The 27,077-nt window shown below is 41.5% G+C and overlaps 1 protein-coding gene and 1 long non-coding RNA gene across 2 annotated transcripts; one reads left to right on the forward strand and one right to left on the reverse strand.

Moving 5' to 3' along the window:
* LOC117529628 (high-affinity choline transporter 1-like) lies at nt 1–21,642 on the forward strand. The gene is made up of 9 exons (XM_034192467.1): nt 1–176; nt 655–938; nt 1,203–1,316; nt 3,744–3,899; nt 3,990–4,138; nt 16,494–16,637; nt 19,087–19,240; nt 20,497–20,714; nt 20,800–21,642. Exons 2-9 carry the CDS (start codon nt 755–757, stop codon nt 21,472–21,474), a joined length of 1,794 nt encoding a protein of 597 aa, XP_034048358.1. The 5' UTR covers nt 1–176; nt 655–754; the 3' UTR covers nt 21,475–21,642.
* Nucleotides 1,892–26,515, reverse strand: LOC117529637. The gene is made up of 3 exons (XR_004566056.1): nt 26,408–26,515; nt 18,033–18,036; nt 1,892–1,906 (listed from the first exon to the last, which is right to left on the reverse strand). It is a non-coding gene; the product is annotated as an uncharacterized LOC117529637 (long non-coding RNA).
* Nucleotides 26,516–27,077: the final 562 nt, after the last annotated feature.

Genomic DNA, 27,077 nt, shown 5'->3' on the forward strand with positions numbered 1-27,077 from the left:
CGTGCGCGTCCGCGCTCTGACGGCACTTGTCCCCTTAAATGCCCGTGTAAGTCACCCTGGAGATGTGCACTAACCTTGTAACTGCTGTGCACGGCGCGGAGCAGAGCAGGACGCGGCTCCTGGTTTTACGCACTGTTCCGGCTGTGCCACCTCACATCGCTGTAGAAACACTGAAGGTAAGTTAGCGCTCAGTTTTGTTTGGATTTTGACAGGCTGTTTTAATAAACAGTGCGGACTGCAGTAGAGATCATAGGTTGAGGTTCATTTGGATGAAGGCGCATGATGGAAACTGGAAAATGTAACTTTTACCCACGTGTCCCAGCAAGCAGAGAGATGAAATGGCTCAAACGTAGAGTGTAGAAGAGGAATTGTAATCTGGTGTACATTTTGGGGCTAACTGCAAATTTTAAAAAAGGCAAATGTTTAAAATCATTGCATTAATAAGGGGAACATAAAAACTTTGCTTAAAAAATTGTTAACTTTACTTGTCCAAAACATAAGTAAAAGTCACCCAAGTGTGCAGTTGAAAGTTATTTTGATTCAAAATACACTGATTTCAGCTGATACATTTATGTGAGATCATTCTCCCATAAGCGCAAAAGTCGTGTCGCCATTGGTCACTGTATTAACTTTTTTTTTCTGCACCTGTAGTAGATTTCTCGAAGTCCTGAAATCAACTCGTCTCTGACCGTGAACTCGTCTCCTCTGTGCGCCACGCACGTGTCCATGCTGTCCCGCTCCTAGCGGCGCGACAATGACCGTCCACGTCGAGGGGATCGTGGCCATCGCGCTTTTCTATCTGCTCATCCTCTTCGTGGGCATCTGGGCGGCGTGGAAAAATAAACACTCCGGGGTGGCGGAGGGCACAGACCGCAGCGAAACCATCATGGTCGGAGGGAGAGACATTGGATTGTTTGTCGGCGGATTTACCATGACAGGTGACCTTTGTAGTGTTTACTTTGAATGATCGTTTTGAAAGGTTTTTATTTATTTTTAAATTTTTTAAGGTCCAAATCCCGATTTTAGTGCTTGTCCTTGAACGTAGCACTTTCTCCTATAACAACTTTAAATGAGCCAACCTTCTATTCTTGTGCAGATTTAAAGGATCAGTCTTTAAAATGATTTTTATTACTGTATTTCACATATCTAGAATTTTTTAAGTACAACTCCTCTAATAGTGGAAATTTGGTATATTTTTCCAGCAACCTGGGTTGGAGGAGGCTACATCAATGGCACAGCTGAGAATGTGTATCGACCTGGTTATGGCTTAGCTTGGGCACAGGCTCCCTTTGGATATGCTTTGAGTCTTGCTGTGGGTAAGCAACGCGCCGTGTGAAATAAAAAGCATCCGAGCGCTGATTTATACTCTGTGCACTCTACACACTACAAAATAAATGCACAAGCACATATACAAGTGTCTGTAATGGTGTTTTTCTTTCTGTTTATGACTTCTGTGTAACTCCATTATGAAGTAATTCATACCAATCAATCACAAATATTTTGCTGATCAATATATGCTATAGATTATCAATCTAGGTTTCTTAGTTGTTAAGATATACAAAAGAAATAGTGTTTTTCTGACATTTTCCTGACCTTGACCTTTGACCTGACACTTCCAAAATGTAAACACCTCTAGGTATTTATACAAGTAATATTACCACCATGTTTGATTTGTCTTGGCTTCAAGGTTGTTAAGATTCTTCTACCCCACCACCACCACCACCCAAAAATGTATTTTCAGGCCATGCTGTCCTTGACCTTTGACCAAGCTACTTTAAAATCTACTCACCTCTAGATATCTATCCATGTGATATCCCCTCCAAGGTTAAAGGAAATTTGTCGTCATTTTTGAGTTATCTTGTCCACACACACACACAAAAGTGAAATCAATACCCTGCTATCATCACTTTACTGACACACTGGATAACAAAACAGTTTTAAACCAGAAACAGTATAACATATATACACTCAACAAAAATATAAACGCAACACTTTTGGTTTTGCTCCCATTTTGTATGAGATGAACTCAAAGATCTAAAACTTTTTCCACATACACAATATCACCATTTCCCTCAAATATTGTTCACAAACCAGTCTAAATCTGTGATAGTGAGCACTTCTCCTTTGCTGAGATAATCCATCCCACCTCACAGGTGTGCCATACCAAGATGCTGATTAGACACCATGATTAGTGCACAGGTGTGCCTTAGACTGCCCACAATAAAAGGCCACTCTGAAAGGTGTAGTTTTATTGGGGGGGGGGGGATACCAGTCAGTATCTGGTGTGACCACCATTTGCCTCATGCAGTGCAACACATCTCCTTCACATAGAGTTGATCAGGTTGTCAATTGTGGCCTGTGGAATGTTGGTCCACTCCTTTTCAATGGCTGTGCGAAGTTGCTGGATATTGGCAGGAACTGGTACACGCTGTCGAATACGCCGGTCCAGAGCATCCCAAACATGCTCAATGGGTGACATGTCCGGTGAGTATGCCGGCCATGCAAGAACTGGGACATTTTCAACTTCCAAGATTTGTGTACAGATCCTTGCAACATGGGGCCGTGCATTATCCTGCTGCAACATGAGGTGATGTTCTTGGATGTATGGCACAACAATGGGCCTCAGGATCTCGTCACGGTATCTCTGTGCATTCAAAATGCCATCAATAAAATGCACGTGTTCTTCGTCCATAACAGACGCCTGCCCATACCATAATCTCACCGCCACCATGGGCCACTCGATCCACAACATTGACATCAGAAAACCGCTCACCCACATAACGCCACACACGCTGTCTGCCATCTGCCCTGAACAGTGTGAACCGGGATTCATCCGTGAAGAGAACACCTCTCCAACGTGCCAAACGCCAGCGAATGTGAGCATTTGCCCACTCAAGTCGGTTAGAACGACACACTGGAGTCAGGTCGAGACCCCGATGAGGACGACGAGCATGCAGATGAGCTTCTCTGAGACGGTTTCTGACAGTTTGTGCAGAAATTCTTTGGTTATGCAAACTGATTGTTTCAGCAGCTGTCCGAGTGGCTGGTCTCAGACAATCTTGGAGGTGAACATGCTGGATGTGGAGGTCCTGGGCTGGTGTGGTTACACGTGGTCTGTGGTTGTGAGGCTGGTTGGATGTACTGCCAAATTCTCTGAAACGCCTTTGGAGATGGCTTATGGTAGAGAAATGAACACTCAATACACGAGCAACAGCTCCGGTTGACATTCCTGCTGTCAGCATGCCAATTGCACGCTCCCTCAAATCTTGCGACATCTGTGGCATTGTGCTGTGTGATAAAACTGCACCTTTCAGAGTGGCCTTTTATTGTTGGCAGTCTAAGGCACACCTGTGCACTAATCATGGTGTCTAATCAGCATCTTGATATGGCACACCTGTGAGGTGGGATGGATTATCTCAGCAAAGGAGAAGTGTTCACTATCACAGATTTAGACTGGTTTGTGAACAATATTTGAGGGAAATGGTGATATTGTGTATGTGGAAAAAGTTTTAGAGTTTCTTTCAGTTCATCTCATATGAAATGGGAGCAAAACCAAAAGTGTTGCGTTTATATTTTTGTTGTGTGTGTGTGTATATATATATATATATATATATATATATGTGTGTGTGTGTGTCTTTTTGTGGGCAATAAGTCATTCTGGTGTGGATTTCAAGGCTCTCTGCGGCTCTGAGGACATCCGTTCTCCGCACTGTGATGTCTCATTCCTGTGTATTGTGTCTCAGGTGGCCTCTTTTTTGCCAAAACCATGCGTTCTCGAGGTTATGTCACCATGTTGGATCCGTTCCAGCAGCTGTACGGGAAAAGAATGGGTGGCTTGCTGTTCATACCTGCACTCATGGGTGAGATCTTCTGGTCTGCTGCCATCTTATCAGCACTTGGTAAGTTCTTATTGGCAATGAAATCAGGTGGGTTTGAGCACCTGGTGTTATGTTGTATATAATACGACACTGTGGTGTTCATGATTTTAGGTGCTACTCTGAGTGTCATAGTGGACATCAACATGAAGATGTCAGTGATCATCTCTGCACTCATTGCAATTTTTTACACTCTGGTTGGAGGTCTGTACTCTGTGGCCTACACGGACGTCGTGCAACTGTTTTGCATCTTTGTGGGCCTGGTACGTAAGTTTTTGTTCTAGCACAATCGCTGTGTATATATATATATATATATATATATATATATATATATATATATATATATATATATATATATATATATATGTGTGTGTGTGAGATGTGGAGGCCAACAGGAGTTGTTGTGCATGTGGTAGTCAATTGACGCCTTTACAGTGTCAAATCTCGCGCATAATCACGTTCTCGCTGGGGAGGCCGAGATGACGTTATTTGCCTTATTCGCACCATTGCGTCACTATGGAGGTGAGTTCAACCAAAATATGTATTTAGGTGTTTAACTAAGATAATCATGAGTCTTTAATGTGAGTTTTAAAAAAGCGTGTTACTGTTAGGGTTGTGTGTCGGGAACTGGTTCTTTTCAGGTATCCTTAAGAAATGATTTGATCCACCGACATCAATAACCTTTTTGCTTATCAATTCCCTTATCGGTCCTTCAGAGTGGCCGCTGTTTTTGGGAGTGTTTGTCAGGAAAATTATCATTTCTCTACATTGATTTACAGACCCTGCAGCGGGTCTGTAATCAAGTGTTTCTGCAGCGCTGCTTGAAGCAGTGGTTCATTGGTTCTTTGTTTTGTTTCTCTTTATCTTAATTTTTCCCCACTAAAACCCCAAAAAACCATGTCTGTGAGTAATATTTACCTTTTTTATATTAAACCGACCTGTTATGGTCTTCTGAAACATTGATAGATGTATTTTATAACTTAAAAACAGGACTGATGCTAACACGTTAGCATGTCTATGCCATTTTCAATGTTAAAGTGAGCATTAAGCTGAGCCATTATCAAGCCTCCCTACCCAGCGCACAAAGGATTCTGGGATACTCTAAAACCGTCAATAGGCCTCACTCCTCCGACAGCCAAGGATACTCTGGCCACTTAGCACGTCACTCAGATTTCTGTCGGCTATTGTCTGTGACAATATCAAAATTGATATAGAATCTGCGATATTGTTTAAATCACAGGCAGAATATTTGCATAAGTGTGAAAATAACAAACAGAATTAAGATTTTTTTTTATTGTAGGCCATGTTTCCTGCCAATTTATTTCTCTGAATCAAATTTATTTGACTTTTGTTGTGATTAAGTTGTGTGGAGGCTGAAGGATTTTCAGGCTTGTCTGTGAAAGAAAGAATCAAGACATTGACCGTTTGTCAAATAACAGGCTTTTTAATATGAAGTGCTTCGGACGCTGTGCCAACCAGGGTGTTCTGATTGGAACAGTGTGAAGTGTGGCTAAAAGTTACACTGTCAGAAGAATGCATCTGTTTAAACATAAACCCAGAGTTAATTAAAAAGAAACAAGTTGTCAAAAAGTCTTGACTGAATGATTGTCCTTCTATCTCCAAGAATGACAGGGCTGTGATGATCAAAGAGTCCCTTTCATCTAAGAGAATGTCTTTTCATCGTGGCGTGGATCAGGGGTCACTTGGAGGTCTTGAAACAATGTCCCACTGTGAGACTGTTTGTTTAAGACAGTGCTTCTTCTTCAATTTCATTTCAATTTAATCAGCTTATAAAGCACCAAATCGCCAGAAAAGCCATCTCAAGGTGCTTCACACAGAACAGTTCAACATAAAAATTAAAATAAATAAATAAAAATTAAAAAAATTAAAAATACATAATTAAAAACAGAAGTAAAAGAATAAAACAGATAATAAAAAAATAAAAACTATTCAGAAGAAAGAGAATAAAAACAGGTTTTAAGTCTTGACTTAAAAATGATCACGGACTCCGACTGCCTCACGGTCGCAGGAAGACTGTTCCACAGAGTGGGAGCATGATAAGAAAAAGCTCTTTGACCCGCTGACTTCTTCTTCACCCTGGGAACACAGAGTAGTCCCGCATCCTGTAGTGTGATTGATCAGAGTTTTGCAGTGTCACTCAGGGGTCATTTGTGTCAGGCAAGGGAAGGCTGAAGAAATGTCTCTTATCAGATACCTTCACTCTCAGTGGTGGGCACAGATAACCAAAAAATGAACTTCGATAACACATAATCAGATAACTGCAAAGTTATCTTTGATAAAGTTAAAACGATAAACCACCCAAAAATGTATCAGAAGTTACAGGTATCCGATAAATTCCAGTATTGTCTCTGGTACTCTTGCAACTACTAACAAGCTGATTTTGAGTTTCAACACCACAATCGCTTCTGGTAGCATCAAAAGTGACAACAGACCCAAACAATGAGTCAGCGCTTCTGTCTTTGAGTGTCCTGCCCCTCCTGGAAACTCCAGTTTACTACATGGCTTCCAGCACAAACAAAGCTGAAAGGAGCCACAAAGCTCAGCTCTCTACTCAATCGCAACGCTGCCATCAGGTCGAGGTCTTGGAAAATAAAGCAGTGCTGAGTTATGGTTTGGTGTATAAATAAAATGAATACTGATAGAATAACTCCATTAATGTCAATTCTGTCATTTGTGCAAAGTTAAGATATAACATATATCTTTTAATGTTGAATAATGCACTAATTCTGAAGTTTTGTAACAAACACAGACAGATGGCATTCTGGGTAAAATGTGCCTCTGCTAAAACTGATTGGTTATGTAAACCAACACGTTAATGTGAGGTGTGTCGTGTTTTGGTGTTTCCAGATAAATGTGCTTTTGTAAAATATGCCAAAAAAAAGGCATTTAAACCCCCCCCCCCCCCCCAAAAAAAAGCCAAGTTGTAATTAGATAACCCTCTGATATAACCGGTGTCAAAATAAACAGAACACTGCCATGATCTACTGGTGCCAGTGCGAGTTTTGTCCCTTTTTCAGTTGATTTTTCATTGGTGCGAGCATTTTTTGGATCGCACCAGGTTTCAAGGTAATCGCGCGTCCTGCATCGTTTAGTATACATGGAGTAACGAGATGCATTTAACATCTCACGACCACCTCTCGCACTGTGCCTGTGCAAACACAACAGACCTGTCTTGTAATTGTTTGTTTTATTTTTAAAACCTTGATGTCTCCCATCGAGAGTTTTTGTAAATTAAGTTTGAAAAAAAGCTTCTGTTTACGTTTTGCCTCTGGAAACACGAGTCCAACGTGTGGTTTTTGAACGTACAATGTGTGTGAGAACATAAATCGTGCGCTCTGAACTTTTACACCGTGCGGTTCTGTGGTATGGAACTGAGTACAGTGATTGAAAATATCAGCCCAGCTTCAGTTTGAATACTGCCATGAACAATACTGGCCAGTAGATGGCAGTAGAGACTTGCCAAAACAAAATTCCAGATAATCTGTGTCTGCTGCTACTCTGCTACATTTAAGATGTGTGGAATTTAATAAATGCAAACACAATAACATCTATAAACCCAGATGGTTTGAACTCTGGTGGTTGGCTCTCACTGCGGTATTGTATCACTTCCTGTTCCGGAGCACAGCGGTGTTTTGCTGTATCTGTTAGCTGTTTAATCTGCGCAGTTAGATTGATCTAGTTATCTAGATTACGATTTGTTTCCCAGTGTAATCTTTACGTGCCTTAACTAAAGCACTCCTTCTGCTGAATCACCTCTAAATTATTTACACATTATTCACTTTGCGTGTTTTTAGGAATCCGCTAGCTTAGCGTAGCTACTAGCTCTTAGCCGATTTAGCATGGCGGCTTCTCCTGTCTCTCCCGCACTTTTCTGCTCTGGGTGTGAAATGTTTAGTTATTCCTCGGCCTCCTTTAGCAGTAACGGTACTTGTAATAAGTGTAGCTTATTCGTAGCTTTGGAGGCCAGGCTGGGCGAATTGGAGACTCGGCTCCGCACCGTGGAAAATTCTACAGCTAGCCAGGCCCCTGTAGTCGGTGCGGACCAAGGTAGCTTAGCCGCCGTTAGTTACCCCCTGGCAGATCCCGAGCAGCCGGGAAAGCAGGCTGACTGGGTGACTGTGAGGAGGAAGCGTAGCCCTAAACAGAAGCCCCGTGTACACCGCCAACCCGTTCACATCTCTAACCGTTTTTCCCCACTCGACGACACACCCGCCGAGGATCAAACTCTGGTTATTGGCGACTCTGTTTTGAGAAATGTGAAGTTAGCGACACCAGCAACCATAGTCAATTGTCTTCCGGGGGCCAGAGCAGGCGACATTGAAGGAAATTTGAAACTGCTGGCTAAAGCTAAGCGTAAATTTGGTAAGATTGTAATTCACGTCGGCAGTAATGACACCCGGTTACGACAATCGGAGGTCACTAAAATTAACATTAAATCGGTGTGTAACTTTGCAAAAACAATGTCGGACTCTGTAGTTTTCTCTGGGCCCCTCCCCAATCAGACCGGGAGTGACATGTTTAGCCGCATGTTCTCCTTGAATTGCTGGCTGTCTGAGTGGTGTCCAAAAAATGAGGTGGGCTTCATAGATAATTGGCAAAGCTTCTGGGGAAAACCTGGTCTTGTTAGGAGAGACGGCATCCATCCCACTTTGGATGGAGCAGCTCTCATTTCTAGAAATCTGGCCAATTTTCTTAAATCCTCCAAACTGTGACTATCCAGGGTTGGGACCAGGAAGCAGAGTTGTAGTCTTACACACCTCTCTGCAGCTTCTCTCCCCCTGCCATCCCCTCATTACCCCATCCCCGTAGAGACGGTGCCTGCTCCCAGACTACCAATAACCAGCAAAAATCTATTTAAGCATAAAAATTCAAAAAGAAAAAATAATATAGCACCTTCAACTGCACCACAGACTAAAACAGTTAAATGTGGTCTATTAAACATTAGGTCTCTCTCTTCTAAGTCCCTGTTGGTAAATGATATAATAATTGATCAACATATTGATTTATTCTGCCTTACAGAAACCTGGTTACAGCAGGATGAATATGTTAGTTTAAATGAGTCAACACCCCCGAGTCACACTAACTGTCAGAATGCTTGTAGCATGGGCCAGGGCGGAGGATTAGCAGCAATCTTCCATTCCAGCTTATTAATTAATCAAAAACCCAGACAGAGCTTTAATTCATTTGAAAGCTTGAGTCTTAGTCTTGTCCATCCAAATTGGAAGTCCCAAAAAACAGTTTTATTTGTTATTATCTATCGTCCACCTGGTCGTTACTGTGAGTTTCTCTGTGAATTTTCAGACCTTTTGTCTGACTTAGTGCTTAGCTCAGATAAGATGATTATAGTGGGCGATTTTAACATCCACACAGATGCTGAGAATGACAGCCTCAACACTGCATTTAATCTATTATTAGACTCTATTGGCTTTGCTCAAAAAGTAAATGAGTCCACCCACCACTTTAATCATATCTGAGATCTTGTTCTGACTTATGGTATGGAAATAGAAGACTTAACAGTATTCCCTGAAAACTCCCTTCTGTCTGATCATTTCTTAATAACATTTACATTTACTCTGATGGACTACCCAGCAGTGGGGAATAAGTTTCATTACACTAGAAGTCTTTCAGAAAGCGCTGTAACTAGGTTTAAGGATATGATTCCTTCTTTATGTTCTCTAATGCCATATACCAACACAGTGCAGAGTAGCTACCTAAACTCTGTAAGTGAGATAGAGTATCTCGTCAATAGTTTTACATCCTCATTGAAGACAACTTTGGATGCTGTAGCTCCTCTGAAAAAGAGAGCTTTAAATCAGAAGTGCCTGACTCCGTGGTATAACTCACAAACTCGTAGCTTAAAGCAGATAACCCGTAAGTTGGAGAGGAAATGGCGTCTCACTAATTTAGAAGATCTTCACTTAGCCTGGAAAAAGAGTCTGTTGCTCTATAAAAAAGCCCTCCGTAAAGCTAGGACATATTTCTACTCATCACTAATTGAAGAAAATAAGAACAACCCCAGGTTTCTTTTCAGCACTGTAGCCAGGCTGACAAAGAGTCAGAGCTCTATTGAGCTGAGTATTCCATTAACTTTAACTAGTAATGACTTCATGACTTTCTTTGCTAACAAAATTTTAACTATTAGAGAAAAAATTACTCATAACCATCCCAAAGACGTATCGTTATCTTTGGCTGCTTTCAGTGATGCCGGTATTTGGTTAGACTCTTTCTCTCCGATTGTTCTGTCTGAGTTATTTTCATTAGTTACTTCATCCAAACCATCAACATGTTTATTAGACCCCATTCCTACCAGGCTGCTCAAGGAAGCCCTACCATTATTTAATGCTTCGATCTTAAATATGATCAATCTATCTTTGTTAGTTGGCTATGTACCACAGGCTTTTAAGGTGGCAGTAATTAAACCATTACTTAAAAAGCCATCACTTGACCCAGCTATCTTAGCTAATTATAGGCCAATCTCCAACCTTCCTTTTCTCTCAAAAATTCTTGAAAGGGTAGTTGTAAAACAGCTAACTGATCATCTGCAGAGGAATGGTCTATTTGAAGAGTTTCAGTCAGGTTTTAGAATTCATCATAGTACAGAAACAGCATTAGTGAAGGTTACAAATGATCTTCTTATGGCCTCGGACAGTGGACTCATCTCTGTGCTTGTTCTGTTAGACCTCAGTGCTGCTTTTGATACTGTTGACCATAAAATTTTATTACAGAGATTAGAGCATGCCATAGGTATTAAAGGCACTGCGCTGCGGTGGTTTGAATCATATTTGTCTAATAGATTACAATTTGTTCATGTAAATGGGGAATCTTCTTCACAGACTAAATTTAATTATGGAGTTCCACAAGGTTCTGTGCTAGGACCAATTTTAGTCACTTTATACATGCTTCCCTTAGGCAGTATTATTAGACGGTATTGCTTAAATTTTCATTGTTACGCAGATGATACCCAGCTTTATCTATCCATGAAGCCAGAGGACACACACCAATTAGCTAAACTGCAGGATTGTCTTACAGACATAAAGACATGGATGACCTCTAATTTCCTGCTTTTAAACTCAGATAAAACTGAAGTTATTGTACTTGGCCCCACAAATCTTAGAAACATGGTGTCTAACCAGATCCTTACTCTGGATGGCATTACCCTGAGCTCTAGTAATACTGTGAGAAATCTTGGAGTCATTTTTGATCAGGATATGTCATTCAAAGCGCATATTAAACAAATATGTAGGACTGCTTTTTTGCATTTACGCAATATCTCTAAAATCAGAAAGGTCTTGTCTCAGAGTGATGCTGAAAAACTAATTCATGCATTTATTTCCTCTAGGCTGGACTATTGTAATTCATTATTATCATGTTGTCCTAAAAGTTCCCTAAAAAGCCTTCAGTTAATTCAAAATGCTGCAGCTAGAGTACTGACGGGGACTAGAAGGAGAGAGCATATCTCACCCATATTGGCCTCTCTTCATTGGCTTCCTGTTAATTCTAGAATAGAATTTAAAATTCTTCTTCTTACTTATAAGGTTTTGAATAATCAGGTCCCATCTTATCTTAGGGACCTCGTAGTACCATATCACCCCAATAGAGCGCTTCGCTCTCAGACTGCAGGCTTACTTGTAGTTCCTAGGGTTTGTAAGAGTAGAATGGGAGGCAGAGCCTTCAGCTTTCAGGCTCCTCTCCTGTGGAACCAGCTCCCAATTCAGATCAGGGAGACAGACACCCTCTCTACTTTTAAGATTAGGCTTAAAACTTTCCTTTTTGCTAAAGCTTATAGTTAGGGCTGGATCAGGTGACCCTGAACCATCCCTTACTTATGCTGCTATAGACGTAGACTGCTGGGGGGTTCCCATGATGCATTGTTTCTTTCTCTTTTTGCTCTGTATGCACCACTCTGCATTTAATCATTAGTGATCGATCTCTGCTCCCCTCCACAGCATGTCTTGTTCCTGGTTCTCTCCCTCAGCCCCAACCAGTCCCAGCAGAAGACTGCCCCTCTCTGAGCCTGGTTCTGCTGGAGGTTTCTTCCTGTTAAAAGGGAGTTTTTCCTTCCCACTGTAGCCAAGTGCTTGCTCACAGGGGGTCGTTTTGACCGTTGGGGTTTTACATAATTATTGTATGGCCTTGCCTTACAATATAAAGCGCCTTGGGGCAACTGTTTGTTGTGATTTGGCGCTATATAAAAAAATTGATTGATTGATTCACGAGAGTTTTAGGCACTAGAGTTTAATGCTGTTGTCCATGGAGCCTGATGAGAGTGTCTCAAATGCATTTTTCATGTCGTGAATGTACTGAGATTATCCTTTACCCATAATGCACCTGGACACAGCATGTCCACACTAAACCTTAAAAATTAGTGCATTACTTTAAAACTAAAAACTAAACTAAACTTAAAACTAAAACACAACATATCTGATATTTTCACTTTATAAAACTTCAGATGTGATGTTAATTTAAATAACTTGTCTGAAATAAGTTTGGTTAAAATTTGAACCATAAGTTAAAAATGTATGCCTCTGGATGACTATTGGCCACGTATCACTATAGGGTTAAAAGAAGTGAGTTGTGTGTGTGTGTGTGTGTGTGTGTGTGTGTGTGTGTGTGTGTGTGTGTGTGTGTGTGTGTGTGTGTGTGTGTGTGTGTGTGTGTGTGTGTGTGTGTGTGTGTGTGTGTGTGTGTGTGTGTGTGTGTGTGTGTGTGTGTGTGAGAGAGAGAGAGAGAGAGACCGTGACCAGTTCTCCTTTGCCTGGAGAGGATAGAGCGGTTTCTTCTAGAAGCAGCTCTCCTCTTTTTGCAGAGGATAGAACTGCACTTCTGCTACAAAACATTTAACAGGTAGGTGCTCAACTGATTTTAAATTTTCTAAGAGTTTGTAGCTGTTTAGCTTTGTTTGCCACGTTAGCGGTCTAAAAATTATCGGACAAAAATTTATCGGAAGATAATTAGCTCGATAATAGTTTCAAAGTTATCTGAAAAGATAATCTGATAACAAAAACATTATCTTCGATAATTATCGGTTATCAGAACTGTGCCCACCACTGTTCACACTACACATGCCTTAAGTTTTAGTTAACAGAAAGGTACATGTGGTGGCAAAGCCCCCCAGAAGCTGAAGGATTTAACCATGCTAATGCTCCCCACAACCATTTTACTGTAAAAATGCTTGAAGGACCTAAGTGACATGGTGAGATGGTGAGCAGCTTCCAGCCATGTGACAGGCAAATAAAGAAAAATGCTTAAAATGGTGTGGAGTCAAGACGGGAAGCTGATCAATACTATATATATATATATATATATATATATATATAGATTATGAATCACTACTTCTAACTCTTTCACTTGCACAAGTCCTGATGAAGCTGATAAAAATAAAATTAGCCATAGAGTGTCTGAAAATGCACACAGATTCAGAGCTATTTTAGCCATAACACTGACGTAACCTCAGGTGCTGCCTAAAGGTCACTCCACCTGTGTTCAGCTACAGTCCACTTCATGACCTACACCTGTACACACAGTCAGTCTGGGCTGTTTTTTGTCTCCAAATGTAATTTGACCTTAATATGCTTTTAATATCACTTCAATTTGGTTTTCAAATCAAATCCTTGTATTTTGCAATCAACATTTGTCTGTCTCCTCCATGGTGTATTTAGAAAAAAAAAAATTGCATACGTCTCAAGAAGACTGAATAATAACGGTCACATACCGTGAAAGTGGTGTCTGATTTCATTCCTGTTGTGTTCACACACAGAGTCATGCAGAACTCCACAGTGTGGCGCTGTGTTTTCTCCTTTACAGCCGTCTTCTATTGGTTTAGCTCATCTTAGCCAATAACACAAAATGTCTGGAAGCTGATTGGTTCTCCTGTTAACAGTGATCACTCCTTGTACGTCTGTCCTACTCGTAATCACAGAACTGGGTTCGTCAGCCAGACTCGTCAGCGTCCCGTGTGTAGCATTAGCTTAGTTTAGTGCAACACCACTGCACAAACCACAAACAGGGCTGGTTCAGCGCTTTCGGAAGAGGAAACACACTTTGTTAGAGTTTGCAAAGGGAAAGCATAATATGTGTGGTTAGATCTGTTTTTTGAAGACCATTATCATGTTGTGGTCATCTTCACTTCTGCTCTGTCCCAGAGGGACTCCTGAAAAAAAAAAAAAAAGAAAAAAACTCACATTCCTTCTCAAAAATTATCTTTGGAAAATTTGTCCACCTAATAAACAACAATAGTTGTGTGACTCCATCCTTGCAAAACACATGTATTTGCTGTAAAAGTCCACAAAACACACTGATTTCACACTGTAAAAAATGATCTTTTCCCCCTTTTCATTTTTTGGCCCGTGCCCTGAGATGATGTCACCAAAATTCATATTTCTGAGCGATTATCAGAGGCAGGTGAAATCAAGCTAATTTCCCCTTATTTATGGTTTAGTTTCACCACAAAAAGGTTTAGGGGCACCACAAAAAGGTGGGACCCCGGAGGCAGCTGACAGGTACCGGCAGGCCAAGCGTGCCGCAGCCCGTACGGTCACAGAGGCAAAAACTCGGGTCTGAGAGGAGTTTGGGGAGGCCATGGAGGAGGATTATCGGTCGGCCTGACACACCTCTGCAACATCGCGTGGCGATCTGGGACAGTGCCTCTGGATTGGCAGACGGGGTGGTGGTCCCTCTGTTTAAGAAGGGGGACCGGAGGGTGTGTTCCAACTATAGGGGGATCACACTCCTCAGCCTCCCCGGTAAGGTCTATTCCAGGAGGAGCAGTGTGGTTTTCGTCCTGGTCGCGGCACACTGGACCAGCTCTACATGCTCCATCGGGTGCTCGAGGGTTCATGGGAGTTCGCCCAACCAGTCTACATGTGTTTTGTGGATGTGGAGAAGGTGTTTGCCGTATCCCTCGGGGCACCCTGTGGGGGGGTGCTCCGGGAGTACGGAGTCTGAGGTCCTTTGCTAAGGGCTATCCGGTCCCTGTACGACCGCAGCAGGAGCTTGGTTCGCATTGCCGGTAGTAAGTCAAACCTGTTTCCAGTGCACGTTGGCCTCCGCCAGGGCTGCCCTTTGTCACCGCTTCTGTTCATTATTTTTATGGACAGAATTTCTAGGCGCAGCCAGGATGTTAAGGGGGTCTGGTTTGGGAACCACAGAATCTCGTCTCTGCTGTTTGCGGACAATGTGGTTCTGTTGGCTTCGTCAAATCAGGACCTTCAGCGTGCACTGGGGCGGTTTGCAGCTGAATGTGAAGCGTCCGGGATGAGAATCAGCACCTCCAAATCCGAGGCCATGGTTCTTGACCGGAAAAAGGTGCTTTGGCCTCTTCAGGTCGGTGGAGTGTCCTTGCCTCAAGTGGAGGAGTTTAAGTATCTCAGGGTCTTGTTCACAAGTGAGGGACGGATGGAGCATGAGATCGATAGACGGATCGGTGCAGCATCTGCAGTGATGCGGTCGCTGTATCGGACCGTCGTGGTGAAGAGAGAGCTGAGTAGGGGGCAAATCTCTTGATTTACCGATAGATCTACGTTCCGATCCTCACCTATGGTCATGAGATTTGGCTCATGACCGAAAGAACGAGATCGCGAGTACAAGCGGCCGAGATGAGTTTCCTCCACAGGGTGGCTGGGCGCTCCCTTAGAGATAGGGTGAGGAGCTTGGTCACTTGGGAGGAGCTCGGAGTTGAGCCGCTGCTCCTCCACATCGAAAGGAGTCAGTTGAGGTGGCTCGGGCATCTTTTCCGGATGCCCCCTGGACACCTCGCTGGAGAGGTGTTCCGGGCGCGTCCCATTGGAAGGAGGCCCAGGGGAAGACCCAGGACACGCTGGAGGAACTACATCTCTTGGCTGGCCTGGGAACGCCTTGGAGTTCCCCCAGAGGAGCTAGGGGAGGTGTGTGTGGATCGGGAGGTCTGGGCGGCTTTGCTTGAGCTGCTGCCCCCGCGACCCAACTCCGGATAAAGCGGAAGAAAATGGATGGATGGATGGACATCAATGTTTTCATAATTCATTATTTATTTAGAATATTCAGCTCATTTGACATTTTATTAACTTGTGATATGCACTTTAAGCTGCTTACTCCATGTACACTGTAATGCCTCACTCCACATATTTCCTAGTAATGTCTATATGATCCACTAAACACTTCCTCCACATTGGGTGGGCTATGTAAGACGTACACTTCCCAGCTTCCCCTCTGCTGATCACATGCTGCCATTGCTGCATCTATATCAGCACCCACTTGTGGGCTCTGACTTGGGGAAATGTGATGAATTATCACTTCCCAATATCATGGCAAGCATATTCAGGGAGGGACTTGGTCAGAGCTCTGACGACTACATTCTGCTCCTGCATTAAATATGCTTAAATTTCAGCTGTCTGACTGAGCTGTGCATAGTGCAATCCTCCTGTTACACCATCATTCACAGCCTCATGGTGTAGTGCAGCAGAGACTGACTTTGTTAGAAGAAAAGGTGGAAAAAAATCCAGGTTTGTGTCTGCCATGTAGTATCTGCTGGCAAACTGTAGCTGAAATGTGATATTGTTTTTACCAAATGTGACCCTTTGAGTCAATACAGTGAGTTTGTGTTTTGTGTGGTTGTTACAGTGGATCAGTGTACCATTTGCTCTGATGAACCCGGCGGTGTCTGACATCTCTGTGACGGCAGTGAAACGAGTGCACCAGGCTCCCTGGAGAGGCAGTGTCCAAAAGAATGACACCTGGCAATGGATTGATAATTTTTGCCTCCTGGTACAGTAATAACCACACTCAGCTCATGTCTAACTTTCCAGAAGATACTTTACTTAATCTACATAAATAGTTTCACAAATTTTAAAGCTTTTCAGCTGTTCAGTGCAAAACTACTATCAATATCAGACACTTTGTCTACGAATAATTAATCTATATACATAAAGGGCTACGTCTGTCTGTCTGTCTGTCTGTCTGTCTGTCCGGGAGAAACTCCCAAACTATAATATGTATATATATATATATATATATATATATATATATAAAACCCCTAAAACAGCCATTTATGTAAGTCCATACAGTGTTGCACCATGTGCAATAAACTCCCAAACTATAATATGTAGCCTTAAAAACTATATATATTCTGAATCATGACATGGGAAACAAACTGGTACCATTTTTTAAAAAGCTGAACTGAAAATTACCCCCAAAATAGCCGGCTGTGGGTATGAGCAGGCAGATTCAAATTTCCAGCCCTGTATATGTGTTGGCCATCTCTGTTTATTTAATCCCTTTCTATAGCACACTCAGCACAGCACAGCCACAGCACACTCTTAGGCTTAGGCTGAGGCCGTGGGTATGACCAGGCAGATTCAAATTTCCAGCCCTGTATATGTGTTGGCCATCTCTGTTTATTTAGTCCCTTCCTTCAGCTACTTTATGTTCTCAACTGTTAAGCACCTGACTGCCCTGTACAACACATTTTGCCTTCCTGTCTGAATACATTCATTTTATGTTTATAAAATTGCAATGTAAAAACAGTGAAATACACCACTACTTCAGTTTTGATTCATTGAGATTCACATTTACTGTTACCTACCTTTTGTGTGTAATTTTGTTATAAATTTGATTGCAAAACAAAGTCTGCATGAAGGACTTCAAATGTGTTTGTCTTTTAACCAAGTATTTCCACTTAGTTTGGGGAGTCCACCTCTTATAGTTCTGCTGGACAAACTTTAGCCCATTAACTAATATGTTTATAAGACATCAGCATTACAAAAACAAATGTTGGGCAATTGTTTTAATTAAAATGATTGGCATTTGGCTTATGTTTAAAACAGGTTAACCCGGGCAGCGCTGGGTACCCCAGCTAGTTGTTTAAATAAATTACACCAAATAATAAACACTCATTTTGCTAATGCTGGTTACTTGTTGTGTACAGTGTCTCAATTCTTTATTTTATTATTTTGTGAACAAAAAAGTAAGGAAATCAAAAGCTTGACGAATAACTTGGTCAAATTCAAACAAATGAAAAGCAGATTTTAGAACCATCTGAGCGTCACCTGATTTGTGGTTTAAATTGTGACATATTTAAGCAGTTTTGTTGTTGTGCCAGATTCCAAATTGTTGACTGGAATTTTTAAAGCTCAAACTTAATTCAGGATCATACTTACAAACAGTACTTGACTTTGTCTTCATAGCAGGTCTCTGTATGAATGTGGATTAATTTATTGTGTGTTTGGAAGCTATATGTCTATTAAGAGACAATTTTTTACAAATTATACAATTTTTTTAAAAGGCCAAACTGAGAAGGCCATACATCAAGTATGTTTTCCCCTCCCTACTACAGACTGAATCTGCCACATTGTTTTGTTTCTGTATTTTATTTATTTATGTTGACATTATATTAAATGGTGACAAAACAAGCTGGAGTTCAGTCCTGCCAAAATAAGTTAGCAAATAAATAAGTTATGTTAATACTTTCCAAACAACTGTTACAAAGTGCTGTACAACATCATTATAATATGACATTTAAAACACCAACATTTTAAATAAATTTTAAAAAGACCCAGAAGATGAGAATTATGGCTTTAAAAACTAATTTTATTACACATACTTACATGATTATTAAAATATGTGTAAAATCTAATAAAATAAAACAATAACATACGCAGACATTTAAAATACATACTTTTTTAGGTTGTTACATGATCACAAACATGATAAAGTCAAATTTAAAACCATTCTTCATCAGGTTTTTATGAGTCTGTCACAAAAATAAAATAAAATAATCTGCTTATCAAATGCTTTTCTTGTACTGGAAATAATCTTCAACAATCAGGAAAGTAATCTACTGTAAAAAAAATTGTACACAACTTATTGCTGAAAGTTTCAGTTGTAGTCAAGCTCCTGTTGCTCAGGTTACTGCAATATTGGGGACCATTAATGCAAATGCTGTCTTTAAAAGTCAATGCAGTGCATATTTTATACCAAATCCACTGTAGTTCTGCATTATATTGTCTGAGCTTTTTAAGAATATGTTGGTGGATGGGCAAACAATTTAAACAATTACACCCTTCCTCAGTGCCCACAGTAGACAGGGTTTGTAAAAAGTTTTCTTCCTCCATGAAATGATGTAGCTACATCATACAAGTGGTTTGCCTGCAGCATGGTTTCCTTTCATGTTGGCTTTAGTTGTTAGTCTGTTTTTGATTGGTTAATTGTGCAACAGATACTTGGAGGGGTTCCTTGGCAAGTGTATTTCCAGAGAGTTCTGTCCGCCTCCTCGGCTACCTACGCACAGGTCCTGTCCTTCCTGGCTGCTTTCGGCTGTCTTGTCATGGCTGTGCCGTCCGTTCTCATCGGAGCCATCGGGGCCTCCACAGGTGAGAGCGCTGACACGTGAGTGTGAGGATGAGGTGTGGATTTGTTTTCGAGGTAGCTCACGAAGGGCCTGTGCTGCCTTTAGATCTGAGAGTCACTGGTAAATAGCAGCTGGTTCACCTCATCCATAATGAAGAAGCAGCCTGTTTAATAACTGTGCTGCCTGTATAAATATTACATTAAAGGGTGGTGAGGGACCAAATTAGAGGTGTGAACTCCAGATTTTTATCTGATGAACAACTCTGTCAGCTTCAGTTCATCCAACGTGATAATAATCATTAGGTACCATTGAAAAGTGAAACTTGCACAGGAATTTTTGCTGCTTTATTTTGCAATGATATTTTATGTGGCAGCACAGCAGCTTAGTGGTTAGCAATGTTGCCTCACAGCAAGAAGGTCATGGGTTCGATTCCCACCTGTGACCTTTCTGTGTGGAGCTTCCGTGTTCTCCCCGTGTTTGTGTGGGTTCTCTCTGGGTGCACTGGCTTCCTCCCATATCCAAAGACACACAGGTTAGGTGGATTGGATACTTAAATTCTCAGTGGGTGTGAATGTGTTTGTCTATGTGTGGCCCTGCGGCAGACTGTTGTCCTGTCCAGGGTGTGCCCCACCTCACGCTCCATGACTGCTGGTATCTCTAATGTAATTATTTCTGTACAATGTAAAAGGCAGTTGTTACTTATTGTACATTGATTCCCATTTGCTCTGAGCCGCCACAGGAGCTTAGCATGAGATCTAGGTGTTGATCTGGTCTTTCTTTTTACAACTACAGCTGTTTAATGTGAATGGGCCTTGGGAAGCCTTGAACCTGGGATATTTTGCTTGGGAGACAAGCAAGACTTACTGTTTGCATCACTGTGCTGTCACGCAATAGGAACCACTCTAAAAATAAAATAAAATGTCATATTGCCAATATTAACATAATCTTACTGTATTTCTACAAAGTATGTTAATACCTGGTGGCACCGTGGCGTAGTAGTTCGCACTGTTGCTTCACAGCAAGAAGGTAATTGGATTACTTCCTGCATGGGCCTTCTGTGTGGAAATATGTTCTCCCTGTGTTCATGTGGGTTCCCTCTGGGTGCTCCAGCTGCTTTCCACTTCCAAAGGCATGCAAGTTGGGTGAAGTGGAAGCTTTAAATTGACCGTAGGTGTGATTGTGTTTGTCTGTCTGCATATTCCATTTTTGAAAATTAACTCTTCATTTAACAACTTCTTATGCCTTTTTTTTAATGTTACTTTTGTTAAACCTGTCCAGACTGGAACCAGACCTCATATGGTGCCATTTCCCCTGAAGACAAGTATGAAGCAGACAAGATTCTACCCATAGTCCTCCAACACCTTTGTCCACCATTTGTTTCATTTTTTGGCTTGGGTGCGGTTTCAGCAGCAGTTATGTCCTCTGCAGACTCGTCTATCCTGTCAGCGAGCTCCATGTTTGCGAGGAACATCTACCAGCTGGCGTTTCGACAGTCGGTCAGTGGGTCTTGTGTGTTTTTTGTGGGCCTTATCAAATGGTGTTCTACAATCAGTTACAATCCAGCCATCTCTGTCTCCTCAGGCATCAGACCGAGAGATTGTGTGGGTGATGCGTATCACTATCTTCGTGTTTGGTGGGCTCGCCACAGTGATGGCGTTGGTAACTGGCACCGTTTATGGCCTTTGGTACCTGAGTTCAGACTTGGTTTACGTCATCATCTTCCCCCAGTTGCTCAGTGTTCTCTTTGTCAAAGGCACTAACACGTATGGCTCAGTGGCTGGCTACGGTTTTGGCTTGGTGTTGCGTATTGGTGGAGGAGAGCCCTACCTGCAGCTGCCACCATTCATTTATTACCCCGGCTGGACCACTGAACTGCGAGAGCACCAGATAACTGGAGAAATGGAGGAAGTTGTCATCCAAAAATTTCCTTTCAAGTCCGCCTCAATGCTTGCCTCCTTTCTGGGAAATGTTGCTTTTTCCTACCTAGCCAAGTACCTGTTTGAGAGCGGCAAGCTGTCACCCAAGTACGACTTTTTTGACGCAGTGGTCTCCAAGCACAGCAGAGAGATTATGGATAAGACGACGCTTGTTAATTGGGGCAACAACATTGGACTATCTGAGATGGTGTCTGTCAAACCACGACTGAGCGTTACTTTGGCGGCAGCTTTTACGCGCCGCAACACGCTGCCTACAGAAACAGTTGAGGAAGAGGAGGAGGAGTCCAGCCCTGACTCCTCCCATGATAATGACAAATAACAAACTGTAAATGTGGTGCAACAGGAGACTCCAGGACAACTTGTGACTCTGTAAGCTTGAGTAATAAGACACTAGACGCCCTTAAAATATCGGGTATTGCAAAGAGTTTGCGTCTGTCCATCCATCCATATGCCAGTCTTCAAATTCACAGGGAACATTCTTGAGACACAGACCATGGACAAGTTCAAAGATGGATAACCTTGACCTATTTTGGACAAGTTCAAAGATGGCTAACTTTGACCTATTTTGAGAGGTTAAAAGTCACATTCTGTTTCAATCTAGCCATTTTTTTGTTTTTGAGTTGAAGATAGAGCTGCACTGTGATGGCAGTAGCAGGTCTGTCTGTTTCTCATATAAACGTTAGCAAGAAATAAACACTTCTAAAACTGAAAACGCTGTTTTTAGATCCTAATAACACCTCTGAAGTAATTTACGAGACATTTAGCGGACATTAACGTGGCGACATCATAGGCTGGTAGCTAGTTGCAAACTCTGTTTTGTTTGTGTGTAAATATAGCCTCTTTGTCATGTATTATGTAAAAGCTAGCAAGAAATAAACACTTCTAAAACTGAAAACACTGCTTTTGTAAACTGACAACACCTCTAGAGTGATTTAAATGACATTTTGTGCATGTCAGCAGGTGCGCTAACTTCCGCTAACTCAAATCTAACTTCCGCTTTTCTCAAAAGCTCATTAACAGTAATATTGTTGATGATTGATTGATTGATTGAGGGGCTTTATTGAACATCTACAAATTGTAAGTAAGACAATAGGATCTTAATAATTACTGTAAATAACAGTAAATGTATAAGTATATATTTCGGGTGTCTCAAAAGATGTACCCAAAAGTACTCTGAAAGATGAATAGCAGGAAATGGTTTTACTGGGAAATAATGATGTTTTTCTCATTTCAGGAACCCTAAAGTTTGTTCTGCAAGACATTAATGTCCAGGAAAAATGCCGCAGTTGACCATAATTCAAGGAAAAAAATCCTTGAATTCTGTGCAACGCATCCTAAGGGCTGACTTGCATCTCTTTCCATACAAAATTCAGTCTCAGAGCAAACTAACTCCCCAGCAAATGGCAAGGAGAATTTAATTTGCTAAGTAGTTTTCTGGAAAACTGGATACAGCTGACTTGTTGCTTATACCCCCATCACACATATTCCGATTGAGGCCGAATTGCATCAGAATGACACATCTGGCCACAGTCGGGAAATATTGACTTGTGGTACGAAGACCAATGGACAGTAGTCTGTGATCATCTACATATTTGGTCCAATTCGCTCGGCTGTCTATATGCAGTTTTTGCATCATCTGATTGCAGTCTATATATTCTGGTGGCATCAAAACAGCATCTGAAATGATCTGATCGTGGTTGATTGAGCTCTGAGATTGATCAGTCACAGCAAAGCCTGTCGACATGTTGTGGGATGTACACCCTCACTGGACCCCGGCCAGAGAGGGCAAAAGAAATGTTGACAAGTAATGACATGTTTGTGAGATGAGATGAAATTTATTGTCATTGTCATTACACGAGTGCAACAACAGTGAAATTACGTTTACACGCCAATTACCTCAGACAAGATACAGCAATTAATCCACAATTATTACTTGTTTACCGTAATAATGGCACACGCCAGAATTAAAGACAACACATATACATTTGACATTGTTTATGTGCACTAAACTTGAAGCAGTCCGTCATCCAAATTGAGGTAAAGTGGGTGAAGGCTGCAGCAGGAGGGGCCAGCGCCGCCCAGCTTGGGGGATTGAAGGCTGCAGCAGTAAAAACAGCGCTGCCTTCAAGGTGGCAGAGAGGAAGCCAGGGTGAGGAGGGGTGGAGAGACATGGGGGGGGTAACAGGGATGGAAGGAGGGAGACGTGTCGTGTGCAGATGAGTTATGTTTCTGTCAGTTTCTGTCTGTGTGTGTAAAGTCTGATGTTGTTAGGCAACAGCAGGCTGGGGGGGGAGTAGATAGATGAGAAGGGGAAGCCGAATTCCTTCACCAAGGCCGTAGATCTTTCTGGGAAAGAGCAGGGTATTTGGCCTTGAGGAGCCGATTAGGCCGCCATGTTGATGTTAGGCAGAGAGATACAGAATTCCATTTACTGCACCTCTGACTGTCTCAAGTCCAAATTTCTGAAGAATATTCTCCGGTCCTCAGCAGCACATTCCTTTGCAATACAGCGTATTTGCTTCAAGATGGTCTCCATTTTGCTTTTGAGTTCAAGAGTTTACACAGTCTGAGATTACTCAGCATTGCCCAACTCATTAATCATGATGGACTTATGAGGGGACAAGATTCTGGAAGCAGCCGTCTTGCTAATATTCCTGTGGGTCAGGTCAACGCACAAACCAATCAGCATCAAACCTCCCACCATAAAGTAAATAAAAATAAATCCTCAACGTCTTCCACAGAGAGTGGAGCCAAGCATGTCACACTCCGTCTCTCTCAGGCATCGAGAGCATAGCCCACTGGGTAGGTTCCATCAGGGCACGCAGGGTCCCTCAACCCTGATTTCCTTGTAGAAAAAAATGCTGTCAAAAGCGTTGAGAGACCAGCTGATCAATTCCATAGTTAATCCAAATCTTAGTTTGAAGAATTCACAGTCTGGTGAAGCTGGGACTTTGAAGGTTGGAGCAGAGATAGAGAACAGAAAGGACGAGAGGAGAGGGGAGGAATGCGACCGTCCTTGCTGGAGTCCCAAGCGAATTTGGCACACATTCAGCACATACAGTGAATGTGAACAAACAAACTGAAAGTACTATGTGCCGCTGCACCTCTCTGTGGTCTCAGGCGCAATAATGTGTCATAGCGCACATCAGACACGGAGCTGAACAGATCTCACCGCTGTAATGTGCATATAATTACCTGATCACCATCTAAACTCTGTAGGAGGTGTGATGTGTAACTGTATCGCCAGGCCGTGTCATTATTAAATTTGAGCCTCACCTCCAGCATGGAACCAGGACAGCGCAGAGTGCACAGGACCCAAACCACAGCCTGTGGTGAAAAGACTCTCACCAGGCTGCTGTGTGCTGCAAATAACCATGAAAAAATTAAATCCCATATGACAATCCAACCGACATAACGATGTACAGAGTTGTGTTGTGCTCCTGAAGTGAGCAAAAAAGAAAAAAGAAATTAAAGTTTGCTCAAAAAGTTCCATCTGACGCATAGTGTGACTGCTTGGCCCACTGCCAGCTAACTTTCAGTAGCGGTGTCCAGTGGTGCGCGCGCACGCTTATTGGCTCATGCAGTCTTTATACGAACACACACAGACACACAGCTGAGTGATAATTTCAGCCCCACGTGTGCACCCCACTCACACGCGCACGTGCACGTGAGAAACACAGCGCTGCCTTCCACTCCGTTCCTGTGTTTGCCATCCACGCCTCTTTCCCTCCCGGCTGCCTCTAATGATGATAATATTTGCCGTTTCGGCCTGGTTCCTGCACATTCTTGCTATGTGTGACGGGGGCTTCAGGAAACTTCAGATGAGGAAGTTACACTGGTCATGTGGTGTAAAAGATAAAGGGTTAAAACATCAAAAAGGAAAGACTGAACTAAAAACTGTGTATTGTGGAGAAAAATTACATGCTTCGGCCACATGGTCATGCAGAAAATGTCTGATAATATTGATTGGTTGTTCTGTGCTGTCAAAATACTTTTGGGTGCATTTTTTGAGACACCCTATATATATTGTTTAACTGGTATCCCAGTCCAAAGTGTATATATGTATTTATATATATATATATAAACACACACACTCATCTTCAACCGCTTAGTCCAATTAAGGGTCGCGGGGGGCTGGAGCCTATCCCATCCCAGCAGTCATAGAGCGCGAGGCGGGGTACAACCAGGACAGGATGGCAATCTGTTACAGGGCCACAGAAAGAAGCCCATGCTCATCCGGCCAACAGCCATACGTATGACCATTATTTTAGCATTGCGTTATATTTAAATAATATGCACTCATGATAAAATTTATTGTGCAACGTGAAATGTTTTACCAAAATTGGAGCAACTTTAACATTTGACCCCTGTACAAACTGAAATTGACCTTTCTCACTGTTCTTGCTGTTTTTACCCCATAACTCCAGACCATTCATTCACAGATAGTCCAAACTATACCTTTTTGGAATCTTTATGATCAGACAAATAATATGGAATACCTTTCAATATGATTGGAGCATTTTTAAATTTTGACCCCTGTGTAATACTTTAAAAGTTCACGTGGGTACCCGGCATTTTTAAAAGAGTAACATCTAAGGAGTATGTGTGCCAAATTTGGTGCTTGCATCACCATTTGAAGCATTTTTTTCAGTTATCCGCTGCACTATTAAGACTGTCAATCAAAACAGAAACCACGCTTCAATCTCAGTAAAAAATATACAAATAGTAGTTAATGTGTGTATTGTCTGTGCTGTTGGGTGTAGAAATGAACATCATCATAAGCATCAGTGTAAATTACATGTGCAATCTGTTTTCATAATCAACTGCCTTAATGAAAGTTATAAGGTGAGATACTTGTGAAGACTTGAACATGAATGTAACCTTTACATGTCTCATTGTGTACTTCTACTGCACTTTGTGGACATTTTTGAACAGGAACTTGGAGAAGAAATGTGGTGGCAGGTCCTGACATAGAATTCTATACTTTAATTTGTCGTAAACAGCTGTGCACAGATTTTCTCTGTGATGTGTGTTTGTAGTTGTATCAAAAATAATATATACATATACTAATTATGCTGGTTAAAACTATCCATATAAGGTGCAGCTATGCTGTCCAGATGTTTATTTTTGGTGTCAGAAAAGATGAAACAATAAAAAAGAATGCTTTTTCAAAATAATATATACATTTCAGTTTTTTTTTTTAGCAATATAAAATATGTGTTCCACATCATGCAAAGGGACTTTTTGAGAACAGTGGTGCTGTTTTATGTCATCTGTGATATTTCAATAGAACTGTCTTAATTTCTAGTTTCACTATATGCAGAACACGAACTATAGTTTATTTTATTGCCATAAGTCTGAAGAGCACTGTGATTTGCCAGGGACTCTTTAAGTCTTTTTTTTTTTTTTTTTTTTTTTTGCTTCAGTCTAAACGAATATGCTGATTAACAGGAAAATAATAGCTTTTGATAATCTGTTCATTATTAAAGCAATTCAGTAAGGATAAAATGCTTAGCTTTAAATATAATAATTTGGTCATTTTTTCTGAGGTTTTTTTTTTTTTTTACTTATTGACAAATATATTTTGGGTGGCTAATTGGATGAAAGTCATCACCTTGGTATATAAAAATTAAAACATATGTATTGCCAACTAAACAGCTGATTAACATTAAAATAATTGACAGATTGGTCAGTAATGCAAATAATTAGTTTTGGCCATTCTATCAACTCATTTTATGGTACAAGCCATGATTGTTTCTGATCTAAGAGCAATGTCAACAAAATCCAGATATATGTATTATTAGTATTATTAACATCATTATTATTTTAGTATAACTGGGGCACTGAATCTGGATCTGCTCAAAGATTTTACAGACCTTCAGCCAGCGATGCAGCAGACAAAATGAAAATGTGACTGAAATT

Source organism: Thalassophryne amazonica, chromosome 2 (genome assembly GCF_902500255.1).
Source record: "Thalassophryne amazonica chromosome 2, fThaAma1.1, whole genome shotgun sequence".
Taxonomy (NCBI): domain Eukaryota; kingdom Metazoa; phylum Chordata; class Actinopteri; order Batrachoidiformes; family Batrachoididae; genus Thalassophryne; species Thalassophryne amazonica.